The sequence below is a fragment of the Mauremys reevesii genome, linkage group 16 (assembly GCF_016161935.1).
Source record: "Mauremys reevesii isolate NIE-2019 linkage group 16, ASM1616193v1, whole genome shotgun sequence".
NCBI classification, from domain to species: domain Eukaryota; kingdom Metazoa; phylum Chordata; order Testudines; family Geoemydidae; genus Mauremys; species Mauremys reevesii.
In genome coordinates this window covers 25,027,622-25,043,931 of record NC_052638.1, presented here as the reverse complement: position 1 = coordinate 25,043,931, position 16,310 = coordinate 25,027,622, and the positions used below count along the sequence as shown (strand labels likewise).

The 16,310-nt window shown below is 44.8% G+C and overlaps 1 protein-coding gene across 2 annotated transcripts in view; it reads left to right on the top strand.

Annotated features, from left to right (window-relative positions):
* The window catches only part of RHPN2 (rhophilin Rho GTPase binding protein 2), a 49,056-nt gene that overhangs the window by 17,405 nt on the left and 15,341 nt on the right, over window positions 1-16,310 (top strand). Inside the window, exons 2-6 of one of the 2 annotated variants that reach the window (XM_039503509.1) lie at window positions 26-141; window positions 6,841-6,897; window positions 8,126-8,254; window positions 13,117-13,192; window positions 15,948-16,025. In XM_039503509.1, coding sequence (XP_039359443.1) covers window positions 26-141; window positions 6,841-6,897; window positions 8,126-8,254; window positions 13,117-13,192; window positions 15,948-16,025 — 456 coding nt within the window. The remainder of the gene's footprint in view (window positions 1-25; window positions 142-6,840; window positions 6,898-8,125; window positions 8,255-13,116; window positions 13,193-15,947; window positions 16,026-16,310) is intronic. The other variant, XM_039503510.1, reaches the window with a different exon arrangement.

Sequence of the window (16,310 nt, the reverse complement as noted above, 5' to 3'; positions counted from 1 at the left end):
AAATAATTTGCTTCCTTTATTCTAGGGATGTAACCCCTTGGCTGAGACTGGCCGAAGCAAACTGCAAAATCAAAGAGCTGCCCTAAACCAACAGATCCTGAAAGCAGTAAGGTTGAGAACTGGTGCTGAAAATCTTTTACGGTATGTTCCCATCACTTTACTATTTTTCTGTCTAAAGCAGGGGTAGGCAACCTGTGGCATGCGTGCTGAAGGTGACACGCAAGCTGATTTTCGGTGGCATTCACACTGCCTGGGTCCTGGCCACCGGTCCAAGGGGCTTTTAATTTTCATTTAATTTTAAATGAAGCATCTTAAACATTTAAAAAACCTATTTACTTTACATACAACAATAGTTTAGTTATATATTATAGACTTATAGAAAGAGACCTTCTAAAAACGTTAAAATGTATTACTGGCACGCAAAACCTTAAATTAGAGTGAATAAATGAAGACTCAGCACACCACTTCCGAAAGGTTGCCGACCCCTGGTCTAAAGCAACAAAATGTTTTTTGTTCTTTCAGCAGGGGTGTCCTTCAGTTCTCAGATAGCTGCCTCGCTGCTCCCATAATTTGCTGAATAAACTGCAGCTGGATGTTCTGCTAACAGCCTTATGTAATGCCCCATCTCTATAAAGTCATTAACTGTTATACAGTAACTCCTCGTTTAACATTGTAGTTATGTTCCTGAAAAATGTGACTTTAAGTGAAACGATGTTAAGCAAATCCAATTTCCCCATAAGAATTAATGTAAATAGGGTTAGGTTCCAGAGAAATTTTTTTCACTAGATATATATTTATATCTATCTATCTATCTATATACACACACACACACTATTAAGTTTTAAACAAACAATTTAATACTGTACACAGCGATGATGATTGTGAAGCTTGGTTGAGGTGGTGAAGTCAGAGGGTGGAAGAGGGTGAGATATTTCCCAGGGAATGCCTTACTGCTAAATGATGAACTAGCTTTTGGCTGAGCCCTCAAGGGTTAACCCATTGTTGTTAATGTAGCCTCACACTCTACAAGGCAGCACTAATAGAGGGAGGGGAGACAGCATGACAGAGAGACACCCTGTGTGTGAGAGAGAGATTGCCCCTTTAAGTAGGCTGACCACACTCTAAGTAAACTGCCTTTTTAAGTAGATCAGAAAGTTGAGACAGCAGCTGCTTTCAGGAAGCTCTCTCCATCCTGAGCCCTTTCATGTCATGTCCTATCCTCCCTCTCCCCATGGAGATGGGGTAAGTGGGGTGCAGGAGCAGGGGGGAGGGGGACACCCTGACATTAGTCCCCCTTTTTCCCCCCCGGATAGCAAGCAGGAGGCTCCCGTGAGCAGCTCCAAGGCAGAGGGCAGGAGTAACACATGGCAGTGGGGGGAGGGACAGCTGAACTACGGGCAATTGATAGCCTGCTGGGTGGTTGCTGCACAGGGAACTTAGAGAAGCAGGGAGCGGATAGGGGGGCTGCCATTCCACCCTGGTTCCACGCCCCCACCAGCTATCTCCAATGGGCTGCTCTCTCTGCAAGCAGTGGACAAAGCAGGTGGCTGCCAAACGATATTATAAAGGAGCATTGCACAACTTTAAACGAGCATGTTCCCTAATTTATCAGCAATGTAACAACGAAACAATGTTACCGGTAACTGGGAAGACTTTAAGTGAGGAGTTACTGTATTATGTTTTCAAAGTGAATTTTGAAAGCCACTGTATTGCAGAAAAGGGCATTGCACTAGACTCAAGTTCTTAAATGACTTTGTTTGAAGACTGTTGAAATTATCCTAATTCAGTTTTTCCTGGAGTCTTTCTTTAGATAGTGGTTGTTAGCATGATGCCTGCTTGTAAAGGAAACAAGTGAACATTTTTCTGAATATTAATTGTCTAAGAGTGAGATTCCCACAAAACAGATCTTCCCAAGATCCTTCAGTTCTGTGGCCCACTGGCAGAGGGGCTCACCAGCGGAATAGTGAGTTAGTGAGCAGCAGGCAGTGTGGCACATGGCTGATTGCTGCTAGCTGTTGCTCATGCAGGACCTATGCCATTGTGCCCCTTTTAATTCCTTAGGCTTCATTATGACATGACCTGAAAGAAGAGGGTGGAGTAGACTGCATTTGAGAGGCATGTGACTGACTTGGTCAGCAGGCTGGATGTCGCAGTGGGCCAGATTTTTTGAGGGTTGAAGGCAAAATTTTCCTGGACCTGGGCCCCATGGTAAAATTTTCAAAAGTACCTGAATGACTTACCTAAGTCCCGTTTTCAGAAGTCACTTAGATATTTAGGAGCTTAAGTCCCATTGACTTTCAATGAGACTAAGGGCTTGTCTACACATAAACCACTCCAGCGGTACAGGTGCACTGCTGCAGCACTTGAGTGAAGATGCTGTCTATGCCGTTGGGAGGGGTTCTCCCATTGGTGTAGGTACTCCACCTCCCAAGAGGCAGTAGCTAAGTTAACAGGAGAATTCTCCCTCTGACCTAGTGCTGTCTATACTGGAGGTTAGGTTGGTTTAACTGTGTCACTCAGGGAAGTGGATTTTTCACATCCCTGAGTAACATAGTTATACCAACCTAATTTCCTAGTGTAGACCAGGCCTTAGACTCCTAAGAGCGTAAGTGACTTTTGAAAATTGGACTTAGGAAAATCAATAGGAGCGTTTAAAAATTGTACCCCATTACAGACTTAATCCACTTCTGGAGTTTTTGCAGGTGCGTGATATATAGGCTCACTTGTCTGTAATGCCAGTTTCTGATTCTGAAAGGAAAAAATGCTTCCTATCTTGATGGCATAAAATGATCTCTGGATCTCTGGGCTTCCTCTGGTTTGTGTGAAACCCCATGTGCTATCTAGAGTAAAGTGTCAGGTTGCCACAGAACTAAAACAACCTCCCAACTTCACATCTGTAAAGCATGAACTTCCTTCCTTTTGTGCACTTGCTTTTTGAGATTCTGTCTTTCCACTTTGGTATCCTTTAGTTCTCTGAGTTATTTATCTTAAAAATCTGACCTTGCAGTGTTTACGGGGAAACCCCATAGCTGGTCTGTGGTGGGGAGGGGATTTCTCTTTCATTTGCCTGCTGCTGAAAGGCTTTTTTACGTATTAAAAAAAGAAAAAACAAACAAACCATTTATGTAGACCCCTACCTCTATCTACCTTGCAGTATAAGCCTTATATTGTCCCACAATAAGGACCATCTAACCCAGAGGTTCTCAAACGGGGGGTCGGGACGCCTCAGGGGGTTGCGAGGTTATTACATAAGGGGGTCGCGAGCTGTCACCCTCCACCCCAAACCCCGCTTTGCCTCCAGCATTTATAATGGTGTTAAATATATAAAAAAGTGTTTTTAATGTATAAGGGGGATCGCACTCAGAGGCTTGCTGTGTGAAAGGGGTCACCAGTACAAAAGTTTAAGAACCCCTGATCTAACCCTTACCACTTAGTCGCTAATTTCCCCCAACAGCTCTCCCTCCTGTTATTTGTGGATGTGGATTTCTCCTTGGTATTTAAAAGTGCTTCATATGGTGTCTTTAATCTGCCATGACTGGAGAATCTGTGGGTTTGTGGAGAGTTTTCAGTGTCCAAGAGCAAGAATCCAGTCAATGTGATTTCTTCAGAGAAAATTACTCATGTAACTTTACTTCTCTGAAGCATGACTTCTTTGACTAGATTCCCACTTGCCTGCGCACCTGCCTTACCCCTCAGATGTTGGAAGTGACAGACACTCAGGGGCATATTCTTAGCTGATGTAAATCATCCTAACTCCTTTGACTTTCATGGAGCTAGACAATTTACACTAGTTGGGGATTTTTTGCCTCTCAGTGACTGACTTTTATTTTGGTGCTCATCTTGCCATAGAGATATTTTTTGGTTATTTATTTTGCTTAAAATTTGTAGATCTCTCTGTTTCATGCTCACCAAAGAGCTGTTCTATAGGCCACTGAGGTAAGGGCATTGAGTTGCAGAATGGGGCTCTCTGACTTTACATGTTATATGTAACCTGCACAGCTCCTGAGTGTGGTGTTCTGTCCCCTCTAGTGGCACTGAGACCACTTAGAGATTAATGAGTCTGCTACAGCCTCAGCAAAGAGCCATGTGACTTTTAGCTCATGCAGTAGAGCAGTGGTTCCCAAACTTGTTCTGCCGCTTGTGCAGGGAAAGCCCCTGGTGGGCTGGGCCGGTTTGTGTACCTGCTGCGTCTGCAGGTTCAGCTGATTGCGGCTCCCAGTGGCTGCGGTTCGCTGCTCCAGGTCAATGGTTGCTGCTGGAAGCAGTGGCCAGCACGTCCCTCGGCCCGCAGCTCCCATTGGCCTGGAGCAGCGAACTGCGGCCACTGGGAGCCGCGATCAGCAGAACCAGCCCGGCCCACCAAACCAGCCCGGCCCACCAGGGGCTTTCCCTGCACAAGCGGCAGAACAAGTTTGGGAACCACTGCAGTAGAGGCTCATGCATTTAGCTCCAGAAGTCCCAGGTTCAATCTCGCCCACAGACAATCGGGGTCTGTCTGTGTTACATGTATATACAAATACCTCCATTGAAATGCACTCACTTCATGGGAAATATTAACCTTTTGGCTTCCTGGCACCTCTCTACATCTCCTTGGCTAACCCCCCTATTCACTTTGGGTTGCACCTCCTTTAAAACAACCCGGTGGGTGGCTGACACTCAATGAGCCAGGAGTAAATCTGTCTCAAATTAGGGCTTCAGGGAACTCACTATGTTGATCAGGTGGAATGGTGGCCGCGTCTTCCTCTGAGAAGAGGATGACAGTGGATCCCAGAAAGGACATTATTCCCCCTTACAACAGGAAAAACCTGCATTCACTATGGAGCTCAGGAGGCCTGTGATGCACCCATTGGGCGGCAGCCATGCTGGCTATTTCCTGCTGCCCACAGAAGTAACTGTTTCTAAATATATTTGAAAAGAGTTTTATTAAAAGGGAAAGAATCTGGGATCAGTTACCCTGATAGAGACATTCGGCAGAATAATTAAAATATAGTTTCCTGTTTACTTTTATCTATAAAGAATCCTCGGTGAAAATTCAAATCTAAAGGGGACACAGTCAGTACTGACAGGCTGGCCCAACATTTTATCTGCTCTTTTTTGTACAGGTTTTGAAATGCCATGTAAATCTTCGAGTCTCTTTCTTCCAAAGCAAAATGATAAGAGAAGCAGTGCTAGAAGTCCAGCCTCACACCTAATGCAGTCTCACAGCAACAAATTAACAGCACAGGCAGTGACACAATGGAGCAAATGATTTTTAAGTTTTAAGCTTACAAGTGTTAAGAGCTCTGTGTAGCTTGAAAACTTGCCTCTTTCAGCAACAGAAGTCCACTAAAAGATATAGAAGTCCAATAAAAGATAATAGAAGTCCAATAAACAGATATACAAGTTCAATAAAAGATATTACCTCACCCACCTTATCTCTCTAATATCCTTGGACCAACATGGCTACAACAACACTGCAAAGAAGAGTTACTAAAAAACAACAGTGAGGAAAAGTGATTGTAAAATGAGGGGAAACACACCTTTCAAATACTCTGGTGGGTCTGAGCAGGTTTCCCTTTAATTTTTTCCACGCATGTGCAGAATGGATTTTGTTATGTGCACCAATAAGGAGGTGATGTTATTGGTGCACATAACAAAATTCATGTGGTGGAGGTGGGACCGAGGGGTTTGGAGTGTGGGATAGGGCTCAGAGCTGGGGCAAAGGGTTAGGGTGCAGGGGGGGAGGGTGTGAGGGCTCTGGCTGGGGGTGCAGACTCTGGGGTGGGGCTGGGGATGAGAGGCTCAGGGCTGAGGCAGAGGGTTAGGGTGCGGGGGGGGAGGGGGGTGAGGGCTCCGGCTGGGGGTGCAGACTCTGTGGTGGGGCTGAGGATGAGAGGCTCAGGGCTGGGGCAGAGGGTTGGGATGCAGGGGGGTGAGGGATTTGGGGTGGGGCCAGCGATGAGGGGTTTAGGGTACAGGCTGCCCCGGTGCTATGGCAGGGAGAGAGAACTTCCCCCAGCTCTCTCTTGCCGCAGAGGCACCTGGCCTTGGGGGGAAGGCGCCTCTCCCCATCACAGCAGCTCTGGGGCTGGGGCCACGGGACAGGCGCTTCTTCCCCAGCTCCGGCAGGTCTGGGCTGGGGCTGGGGAAAGGGCGCCTCTCCCCTGGCCGCAGCAGGTCCTGGCCGGGCTGGGGGAGAGGCATCTCTCCCCACCGCAGCCCTGAGTGTCTGCACGGCACTTAATAGACTGCTGCATGGCCACACAGCTTAGAGGGAACTTAGGGTATGAGTTTTCATCCACTTTCTTATACCACCCTCTTCTTCACCGTGGAATCGGATTGCTTAATTTCTCTTAATTCTATTGCTTAATAACCAGCCTTATAATTTGCAGAGTCATTTAAATAAAAGTTACAAATTTGCCACATTTCTTTTCTGAATTAAGATGTGTTAAATTGTTGTTAATGCTGATTTCAAAGTAACATCTCTCATATTTATTAACATGAGTAATTGAAACCTTACTGAAAAGGACCTGGGCCTGCATTCCTTACCCAAGCAGAACTCTTAGGCCAATGTCTTTAAAAACAGCCACTGAATTTGGTTGTGTTAATTTCTGGGTGCCCAACTTGGGGCTAATTTTCAGAAGAGCTGGGATCCCAAAAAGAGGCACCCAAAATCAGTGTCTACTTTTTGAAAATGCAACTGCTGCTGACTTCAGTAGGAGCTCTGGCTAAGTAAGGAGTGTAGGATCAGACCTAATTCTGGTGTGTGTGCGCCATGTAATTAAAGTCCAAGTACATCTCTAAAATCAAATTGCATCAAAACATATTCAATTAAACTATTTAAATGTATGTCATTTGTAGGTGCTGTGAAGTAAACAACTGCTCCCAGGGCAAACTGTGTTTCAGACTCATTTCTAGGTATGCCGCTGGGTGATAGATCACATAGTTGGACTAACTCAAAGTACTCCTCAAGCGAAAAGAAACGAAATCAAAGATTGAGATTTTATTTGCATTTCAGCAGACTCCAGAAGCAGCAAGCCAGTCTTTTGTCCACAGAGAGCCTCTCTTAACGTAGTTTGAGAAAAACTGGAAATGCTGGTTCCTTTATTACTGGCTGAAACACAAGTAAAATAATGAGACTTATACTTCCACAGAGAATTATGGGTTAGCAGGTGTGTCCTAATCTAAGTTGGAATGTTTATATAGCAAATACTGATCTTGTTAACTAATAATTCTATAGGGCTGTTGACTATTTGGTTATATGAACCAAAGTTCAGAGTATCAATCCATAAGCAAATAAGCAATTGTTCAATCTTAACTTTTTAATGGACTTTTGTGTTGCCAGCTAATTGTTTATCTTAAAACAGCATTTACGATAAATAACATGAGATTTCTAGGTACCACACAGTATTGGGTTGCTTATATGATGATTCATGCTAGAAGCAGGTGTTAATATAGTGACACCCAGAAATACTCAAATAGAAACGTGCAGAAATGCTTTTGGGGCTACATTTCCAGACATATCTATTATGCTAAGGGTATAAAAGGTGCTACACCTATACATGAATTGCAAATGGAAGAAAATGATTATCCAGACACATCAGGAAAACAGAACTAAAGGGACATTCTACTTGTGAGAAGAAAAGTGTCTGGTTTTTGTTTTTAAAGAAAATAGTACTAACAGTAATCATACCAGATGATTAATGAATTGTCCAGTGACCCTAAGGGCATGGGGGAGGGGGTTTAACCAAAGTTAGACATGTACTTTTTTCTTTACAGCTCATTTTAGTAGAAAGCCCTGTAATCAACTCAGATTTTTATTATCAGAATATAATTAAGATGTAAACCCGTCTGTTTCACTGTTAATTTGTCCTCAAAGTTAAATCTTAAAATCAGTCCAAAAAGATCAGCACATAGCAAACCTGTTAAGTTTGTCTGCATGCTGTTTTGTATCTGAAACCTATTCCAAGTTCTATCTTGGCAGCAAACTAAGTAAATTCTGAAACTTGAGTTCTCATATCATCTCTTAAGAAAAAAATCTTAAAAATGATGGGAATGCCAGTAAGGGGGCTCAATGAAGCTGGTGTACAATACAGAGCCTGTTCTCTGGGAAGTCACAGAGGTGCATATCTCTTTCTCTTTGCAGAGCAACCACCAACAACAAAGTGCGAGAGCAGGCACTTCTGGAACTGAGTTTTGTAAACTCAGACCTACAAATCTTAAAGGAGGAATTAGAAGGACTTAATATCTCAGTGGAAGTTTATCAGAATATAGAGTAAGTGAAAATCTATTCTATTATCAACCCATCTTTTGTTTACCAACTGGAAATAAAACTGGTGCTGGATGAACGTGAATGCTGGTCAGTAATTACATGAAAAAAATAGTGAATAAAGAACATGATAGAAGGAGAATATACTGTTAGTCAACAGTCTGACCACATAGTCTGTATATTAGTCGCTCTTTGTGCATCCGCCTGAGCTGCTGCAGTACTTTATGGGAGTTATAGTTCAAGGTCCCTCATGCCTCCATTCTCCAATATGGACCTTGCTCCAGGCCTGACTACATCTCACATGATGCATCACTGTCTCTCCCTTGTAGCTAAGCTGCCACTGTGGTGCATGAGGCACTGCAGAGGTTCAGCCCCAGGTAGAGAGCAGGGGAGCAAGGCCCACAGAGCAGGGTTTCTCAAACAGGGGTTGCCAGTAAGTCCCTCAGCCGCGCCGCTTCCAGCAGCTCCCATTGGCCTGAAGCAGCGATCCGCGGCCAGTGGGAGCCGTGATCGACCGGACCTGCGGACGGGGCAGGTAAATACACCAGCCGGCCCACCAGGGGCTTTCCCTACACAAGCAACGATCCCTGTTTGAGAAACCCTGCCATAGAGGAAAATGGGGGCAGCTCCCATTAGACACCGCAGCAACTCAGGCGGACACAAAGATTAATATTGTCCTGATGTGAAATGAAACATTGTTTTTCCCAAAGGAAAATTCTGCCAAAAACAAGTTTCCCATAGAAAATTTTCACACACAAATCTCATTTTCTGAGAAAATGTTTTGTTCAGAATTTTTCCACCTCTCAAACATGCACAGGGAGTGCAGTAGGGAAGATGAAAGTGACAGCTGCTGTAGTGACAGAAGGGGAAGCAGGTTTGTGACAGTCTCCAGAAGCACATACGTACCCCACCTCTCCAACCTCCCTACAAGTCCTTGAGAAAATAATTTAAAACATTTTGCTCTTTGATGGTGAAGACCAGTGTTACTTCTAATTTTTCCCACCCATGTGCAGAATGAATTTTGTTATGTGTGACACATCACCTTCATATTGGTGCATATAACAAAATTCATGTGGTGGGGGTGGGGACAAGGGGTTTGGAGTGTGGGAGGAGGCTCAGGGCTGGGGCAGAGGGGTAGGATGCAGGGGTGTGAGGGCTCTGGCTGGGGGCATGGGCTCTGGGGTGGGGCCAGGGATGAGGGGCTCACGGCTGGGGCAGAGGGTAAGGTGCAGGGGTGTGAAGGCTCCGGCTGGGGGCGTGGGCTCTGGGGTGGGGCCGGGGATTAGGGGCTCACGGCTGGGGCAGAGGGGTAGGGTGCAGGGGTGTGAAGGCTCTGGCTGCGGATGCAGGCTCTGGGGTGGGGCCGGGGATGAAGGGTTTGGGGTGCAGGAGGGTACTCTGGGGCTATGGTGAGGAGAGAGGGCTCCCCCCAGCACTCTCTCCCTCCAGCAGCATCTAGGCTGGGGAGGAAAAGTGCCTCTCCCCGCCATGGGAGCTCTGGAGCTGGGGCTGCAGGATAGGCTGGGTCTGAGCCGCTCCGGGGCTGGTCTGCCCTGGCTACGCCTGGGTCTGGGCTGCACTGCCCTGGCCAGGGCTGGTCTGGGCTGCGCTTCCCTGGCTGTGGCTGGGCCACTCCAGGGCTGGTCCGGGCCGTGTTGCCCAGGCTGCACCTGAGGCTGGGCCCGATCCGGCCATGCTGCCCTGGCCATGACAGGTCCGGGCTGCAGACTGAGTTGGGGCTGGAGGAGGGGCGCCCCTCCCGTGGCAGGCTGGGGGTTGTGGGGGGTGCCCCTCTCCTGGCCGCAGCAGGTCCCCGCTTCTGGCCACACAGCTTACAGGGGACTTAGGTGAAGATCCAGGTTTTGGTGAAGATCTTGTGGCTGGAGAGTGTTGGAACAGTGGCCCTTGTGACTGTCATTTTAGTTGACCGCCTTTGAACTATTTCCTACATTTCCAATGCTGTTCATATAATAAAGAACCCAAAACTGCAGGTATTATGTTATGTACAGTCTAACCTAGTCTGCATAAAGGACACATCAATATTTTCTGTGTCAAAGAGTGGCACTCTTTCTCCATATCTATAGACCGTATACTCCCCTCCATTTACGCAGTGCAGAGAAAAGGGGAAAGTCCCAAATAGTGTTAAGAAGAGGGAAGCCATATAGGGGAAAAGGGGGTTTAGGGATATTACTACCTCAGTGACAACCTGTCTCCCCGCAGTGATTGCTACAGAGAGAGAGAGCAGAGCTCTGAGACCTGTACTTTTTAGGAGGGCTATATGCCCTTCTCTCCTGTTTTAGGCATGATGTGAACCATATGTTCGCCAGTTGACAGGGATCTCCTGTTGATCAAAGGATATAATAATGTGTCTTTATACAACTCTGGTAAGACCATCCTTGAAGAATGGATACAACTTTGGGCACTTTTTGACACTTTTTTAGACACCAGAAAGTGAGATAAGACAGATAAACCTGTCAAGCAAATCTGCTTCTAAACAGAGGGCCATATTCTCCCTCCACTCAGACCCGTGCAACCCTCACAGCAAAAACTGAGGGCAAAATTTGGCCCAGAAAGTTTCTGAGGTGGAGACAGGAATCCTGAAAATGCAAATACCACTTGTTTCTTTTGTCTTCCTATTGAATATTATACACTTATTCAGGAGGTGGGAGGAGAGTTTGCCCTGAGCATGTACATGACAATAATCCTGTAGCCATAAAAATACTCCTATGTGCCTGTGGGCCAATCCTTACGGCGTGGTCAAAGGATATTTTTCAAAACTGAGTGTTATACACCCAGTATATAAGACTAGAGAAGTCTAGTACTTAATCTGTGGGTTTGGCACTTCAGTAGCTAAAAATAGATACTGAATGTCTTTACATTCATCTTAGAATTGGCAGAAACACTGGTGTCCATGGAAATTGTACACAAGCTTGGCTGCTTAATGAAGATGGATCATGAAAGAACATATTAAATCAATGTATAGTATTTTTAGTACCTTGGCTTTTATCAGATTATTTTTCAAAGGTAACTGCTGTAAAAGCATTGAAATAACAGTTCTTTCCAATATTTGGTTGCATTAGACGTGTTGCACCCTCAAGTGTGTGTATGAGTGTGTGTGGGTGTATTTGTGCCTCACTACCAGGAAGAATAGTTTTAACTCCATTGGGGCTCCACAGGAGCCCCTTGCAGAGGCTGCCCAGTAGGTGAACTGAATAAGCACTGCTCCTTGGGGCCCTGGCTCTTCTCCTCCTCAACTGGCTCGGCCTACTTTCTGGATTGCGCCAGCCAGCTCTAGGGACCTTCTTATGCTAAGCTGGAGTTGTGAGTAGATTGCACTGCTGCTCCCCTGGCAGACTTTTCACCACCAGGGACATGCATCCCAGGTTCTGCTGGCTTTGCTGATAGAAACCTGTGAGTGAATCACTCCCACAGTATTTCATAGTGAAAATAGGTCACTATGAACAATTATTAGAAAGTCATTTAAGTGTTTGCTGGAAAAAGAAAATATCAGATAAACATATCCAGCTGCCAAGGACACTTTTTTTTTTTTAAACAAACAGACACTATTCCATCTTTCCCACTCAACACGTTGTAAATAATAACTGGAAGAAATCCTGACATCTCTGTTTGAAATGTGACATTTTGCTTAGGAAAAGAGTGGTACAGTCAGATTTCAGAGTTGGGACCAAATGCTCATGATCTCCTTATTCATATGAGTAGTCCCACTAGCAAACAATAGGATTACTCTTATAATGTGATCAAGAGTTGATCAAGAGTTTTATTTTCCTTGTGGATCAAGGGTTTTTTGCTTTTGTTTTTTTTAACATTGCCATCTTTTACCTCCTCACCCTCCGTGGAGATGCTTCTCAGGGTTGAATTCTTCCCCCACCCTAACATTTTCTAAAAGTTAAATACACATGATGCAGTGGTTCTCAAACTTTTTTACTATCAGGCTCCACTTATATCAAAACCAGTGAGCTCAGGCCTTACTTTCCAATGTGCTAGAGACAATTTATATATATCAGACATTGATGGAATACTAGAATATTGAAGCATATGGAATTATCATAGCCCTTACCTGTGTATGTCTCCCTGCAGTGGCTGGTTTCTGCACATGTGGTTTATCCAGATGTGGAAAGATTGATACAGACAAGTGATCTGTCAGTCCCCACTTTCTGTTTCCTTGGCCCCCTCTTCCTCTGGGGGAACAATGGCTCAAGGGCAACTCTCATTCCCTTCAGACTCTTTCCCTTTGAGCTTCCATCCCTATGCCTATTCCCCGATTCTGCCCCTCTCACCACACTGACAAATGCAGCTGGTGTCTGCCTCCTCCTCCCCCAATGTCTCATTCTGGCTGGGCACCAGCAGGGGAGCTAGAGGAAGGAAGAAGAGACCAGACAATTTTCCTTCACTCCTTACTCACATCACAGAGGCCCCTGGTGGCCAGAAGGAGTAATTGTACATTGTAATTGAGACTTGAAGGCAGAATAAACTCTTGGGGAATCAAGAGCTCCCTGTCCACAAAAAAAGTTATTGGAGTCTCCTGATAAAATCTCTTACACTGCAGCTGTTTACTTCACTTCTGTCATTCCTGAAATGGGAGCATTCATTTTTGGGTTTTATAATAATAATTATTTTTTTTAAATATGGAAAATAACTTGTGTGGGACAGAACAGTTTGTGTAAAGGGAGCGTTACACAATTCTGGAATGCTTAAAGCCTCCTAGTGCAAATAAAAAGGTGCATGTTACATATGCTGTCATCAAGAGACACAGCTCCTTCTCTCTATGGTCACATGGAACAACACAGGTAATTTTGCCAATAGAAAATAAGGAGTTAAATTTCTGTTTGTCTTTTCTTTTGCCACAGAGAGACTTTTAGCATTCCCCTGATACCACTTGGCCTGAAGGAGACTAAAGAAGGGGACTTTACAATCCCTCTTAAGGTAAGTTTCGAAGATACAGATTTTAGAATCAATATTTAACATGTAACACTGCTGTATGGTTGAAGGTGCGCAGCACTGTGTGCAAATTCTAAACATATTTTTATGCCTTATTTGCACTAATCTGATCAAGAACCAAGAATTTAGCACAACAAGAATTATCAAGGATTTGAGATCAGTTATGTCCTTCAGAAGATCTTTCCCAGAGACTTCAATGGATTGACTGTTGATTTACATTTGTGTGAAAGCGAAATCAGGCCCACTGTCATGGGCGGTGGGTATTGAAGGCTGGGGGTGCTAAGCCTTCCCAACCCAGGCAGTGACCCCACCCACGCCCTGGCTTGAGGCTCCACCCTTGCTCCCTTTCTTGCCCAAAGCTGTCAGGGTCTCAGCCAGAGGCGGCTTGGGCTGGCTGGGTTAGGGCAGGCTGGCATGGGGCGGCTGGAAGGGGTGAGCCGGGGCTCCTCTGGTCGTGCTGGGGCAGGGCCTCGGGCAGAAGGGTCAGGGCTGGGGGAATATTGGGGTTCACCCACTACCCATGCCCACTGTTCTATGGCCCAGCTAGTGATGATGATGACGACGACGACGACAACCACCACCATTTATTGTTTGTACACTGCCCAAATTTGTCCTTGGTGCTCTACAATACAAATTAAACAAGGTCCCTGTCCAGATGTTACAGTCTAAATAAGGACTAATTAGATATACTGGGTGTACTCACCTTTTTCGCCCCCTACCACGAGGGCAGTTGGGGGATGGTTTGGCACCCAGGAAGGTAGTCCAAGTGTATTCAAGTGATTCTGATTTAGACTAAGATTTTCTGCTGGGGAGGAAACGTGGCCAGAGCATGCTATGCCTGGGGGCAGGAAGAGGCTATGGTGCAGAGGCAGCTATGGCAGCTCTGCACTAGGGGAATACCCAGCTAGGACAGAGGAAGCCCCAGTTATCTCTGTGTGCCAGTTTTAAGGGGGCTTTAATGGTGCAAAATAGTTTTATTGGGTCCAGGGATCAGACCATAGAGTGGATCCAATTTGCTCCCAGTTACATAGGTGTAGCTGCCAGTGCAGTCACATGAAATTGCATTTGACAGAACTGAGAGCAGAATTTGGCTCCTATAGAAAATGTAGTCTTTAACATTTTTTCAATTAAAAGGTCTTTATTACTTCTATGTTTTGATTAATTATGTGATATAATTTTCTGTGAACATTATAAAGATCATCCTTGGGGCACGCAAAGTCTATGCCTGTTATGGATATTTATTCAGGTGAGCTCAGCTGTGTTCAGCATATTTGTATTTGAATTAGATAATAAAATCCATGGAAGAAGGCTTTCTTTGCCAGAGGCAGGGAAATAAAACAATCGGGAATAATTCTCCATCGAGCAAGTAAACAGCAACAGTTTTACCAAGCCAAGAGCCACTTGGATTCAGAGCTTCACAAGGGACTTTAATCTGCATTCTTTCAAGCAAAACTCTTACTGACTTTAATGGGAGTTCTGTCTTAGAAATGAGTATATGTTTGGAATCAAGGAGAATTCTCTTTGGGTTTTCATTGACAGCTACTGTACAAGTTCTACATGCTACTTAGTGGGAAATAGTGAGAAAGAGCTTTCTTCTGATTGAAACAGCTACTACTTTGGATCCTTTTTTAACTTTATAGCTCAAATTCAGAGGATGAATTGTAAAGCTGCTGTAAGCAGGGCCGGCGCTTCCATTTAGGTGACCTAGGCGGTCGCCTAGGGCACCAGGATTTGGGGGGGTGGCATTTTGCCACCCTCGGCGGCAATTTGGCGGCGGGGGGGTCCTTCCGCGCTCTGGGTCTTTGGCGGCAATTCGGCGGCGGGTCTTTCACTCGCTCCGGGACCTGCCACCGAAGTGCCCCGAAGACCGGGAGCGCGGAAGGACCCCCACGCCGCAGAATTGCTGCCAACGACCGGCAGCGCGGAAGGACCTCCGCCTAGGGCGCCAAAAACCCTGGCGCCGCTCCTGGGTGTAAGCTAAACTCCCTTACACTAATTGAGACTCCCACATACAGACTCCCTTAGCTCTGTATACCCCCTCATCTCCTACTTTGGGAGTCTAAGTTGGTGCATCTAACCATGACAAGGAGCCAGAAGAAGGTGTACGTTGAAAAAAACCCACATCCTACTTTAACTTACCCCTCGGAGTCAATGGAGTTACACTGAAGTAAAACGAGAGAATCAGCTCCCCTTCTACTAACTTATACTCCCTTAGACATCACTTAAGAATTTGGTCCCACTTCTTCATCTGTAGGTTATTCTTGATTGGCGATATTCTGCTGCCATTTATACCAGTGTAGTTTCATTAAACTCAGTGGAGTTTCACCAATATAAGTAAGAGCAGAATTTGGCACAATATCTCTATTAATGAATTTTCATGATCATTTGATTCCCTTGTTGTTTTGTATTTAATAGGTTCAGGTGTCAATTTCAAAACTATTAACTCAGTTTGAAAAAAAAGCAGAAAAAATATTATAGCTGTTTAGATTCCGCTATGCAAGATTGGAGTTTCTTATATTTGATACAAGATGAAGATATTACCTTGAAATCTTGTCTGTTACAGTTTCCCCCCTTTTTTGCAAATCTGACATATATAAATACAAACACCATTTATTACTACTGAGTAGAAACTTTGCAAATCATGAGATTTTTAAATATTCAGGACACTGTTCATATTTGCAGAGAAATCAAAAACTTTGACCTGGAAGAGTAAGGGTATTCCACATTTTATTTTGTTTAGGACTTTATCCTGGAACATTACAGTGAAGACAGTTCTGACTATGAAGATGAAATAGCTGATCTTATGGATTTGAGACAAGTAGGTTTGATTTTGCATGTTAATTCTCTTTGTGACTGTGCCACCATATCCAATTTTAATCTTGCAGATTTTTATTAATAATGTTCATATATGGTTAGATTGTGGCACTCTTAATGACTAATACTTTGCTCCAGGTTACCTTTCTTCCATTGGTTTTAGCTCCCAAGATATATAAAATGACAGCCTCCATATCCCAAGGACTCTATAATGCAACATTTCCATCAGTGATTTGTAAGTCTCACTGATAAAATTTGCAAATGACAAAGATTGGCAGAATGGTAAATA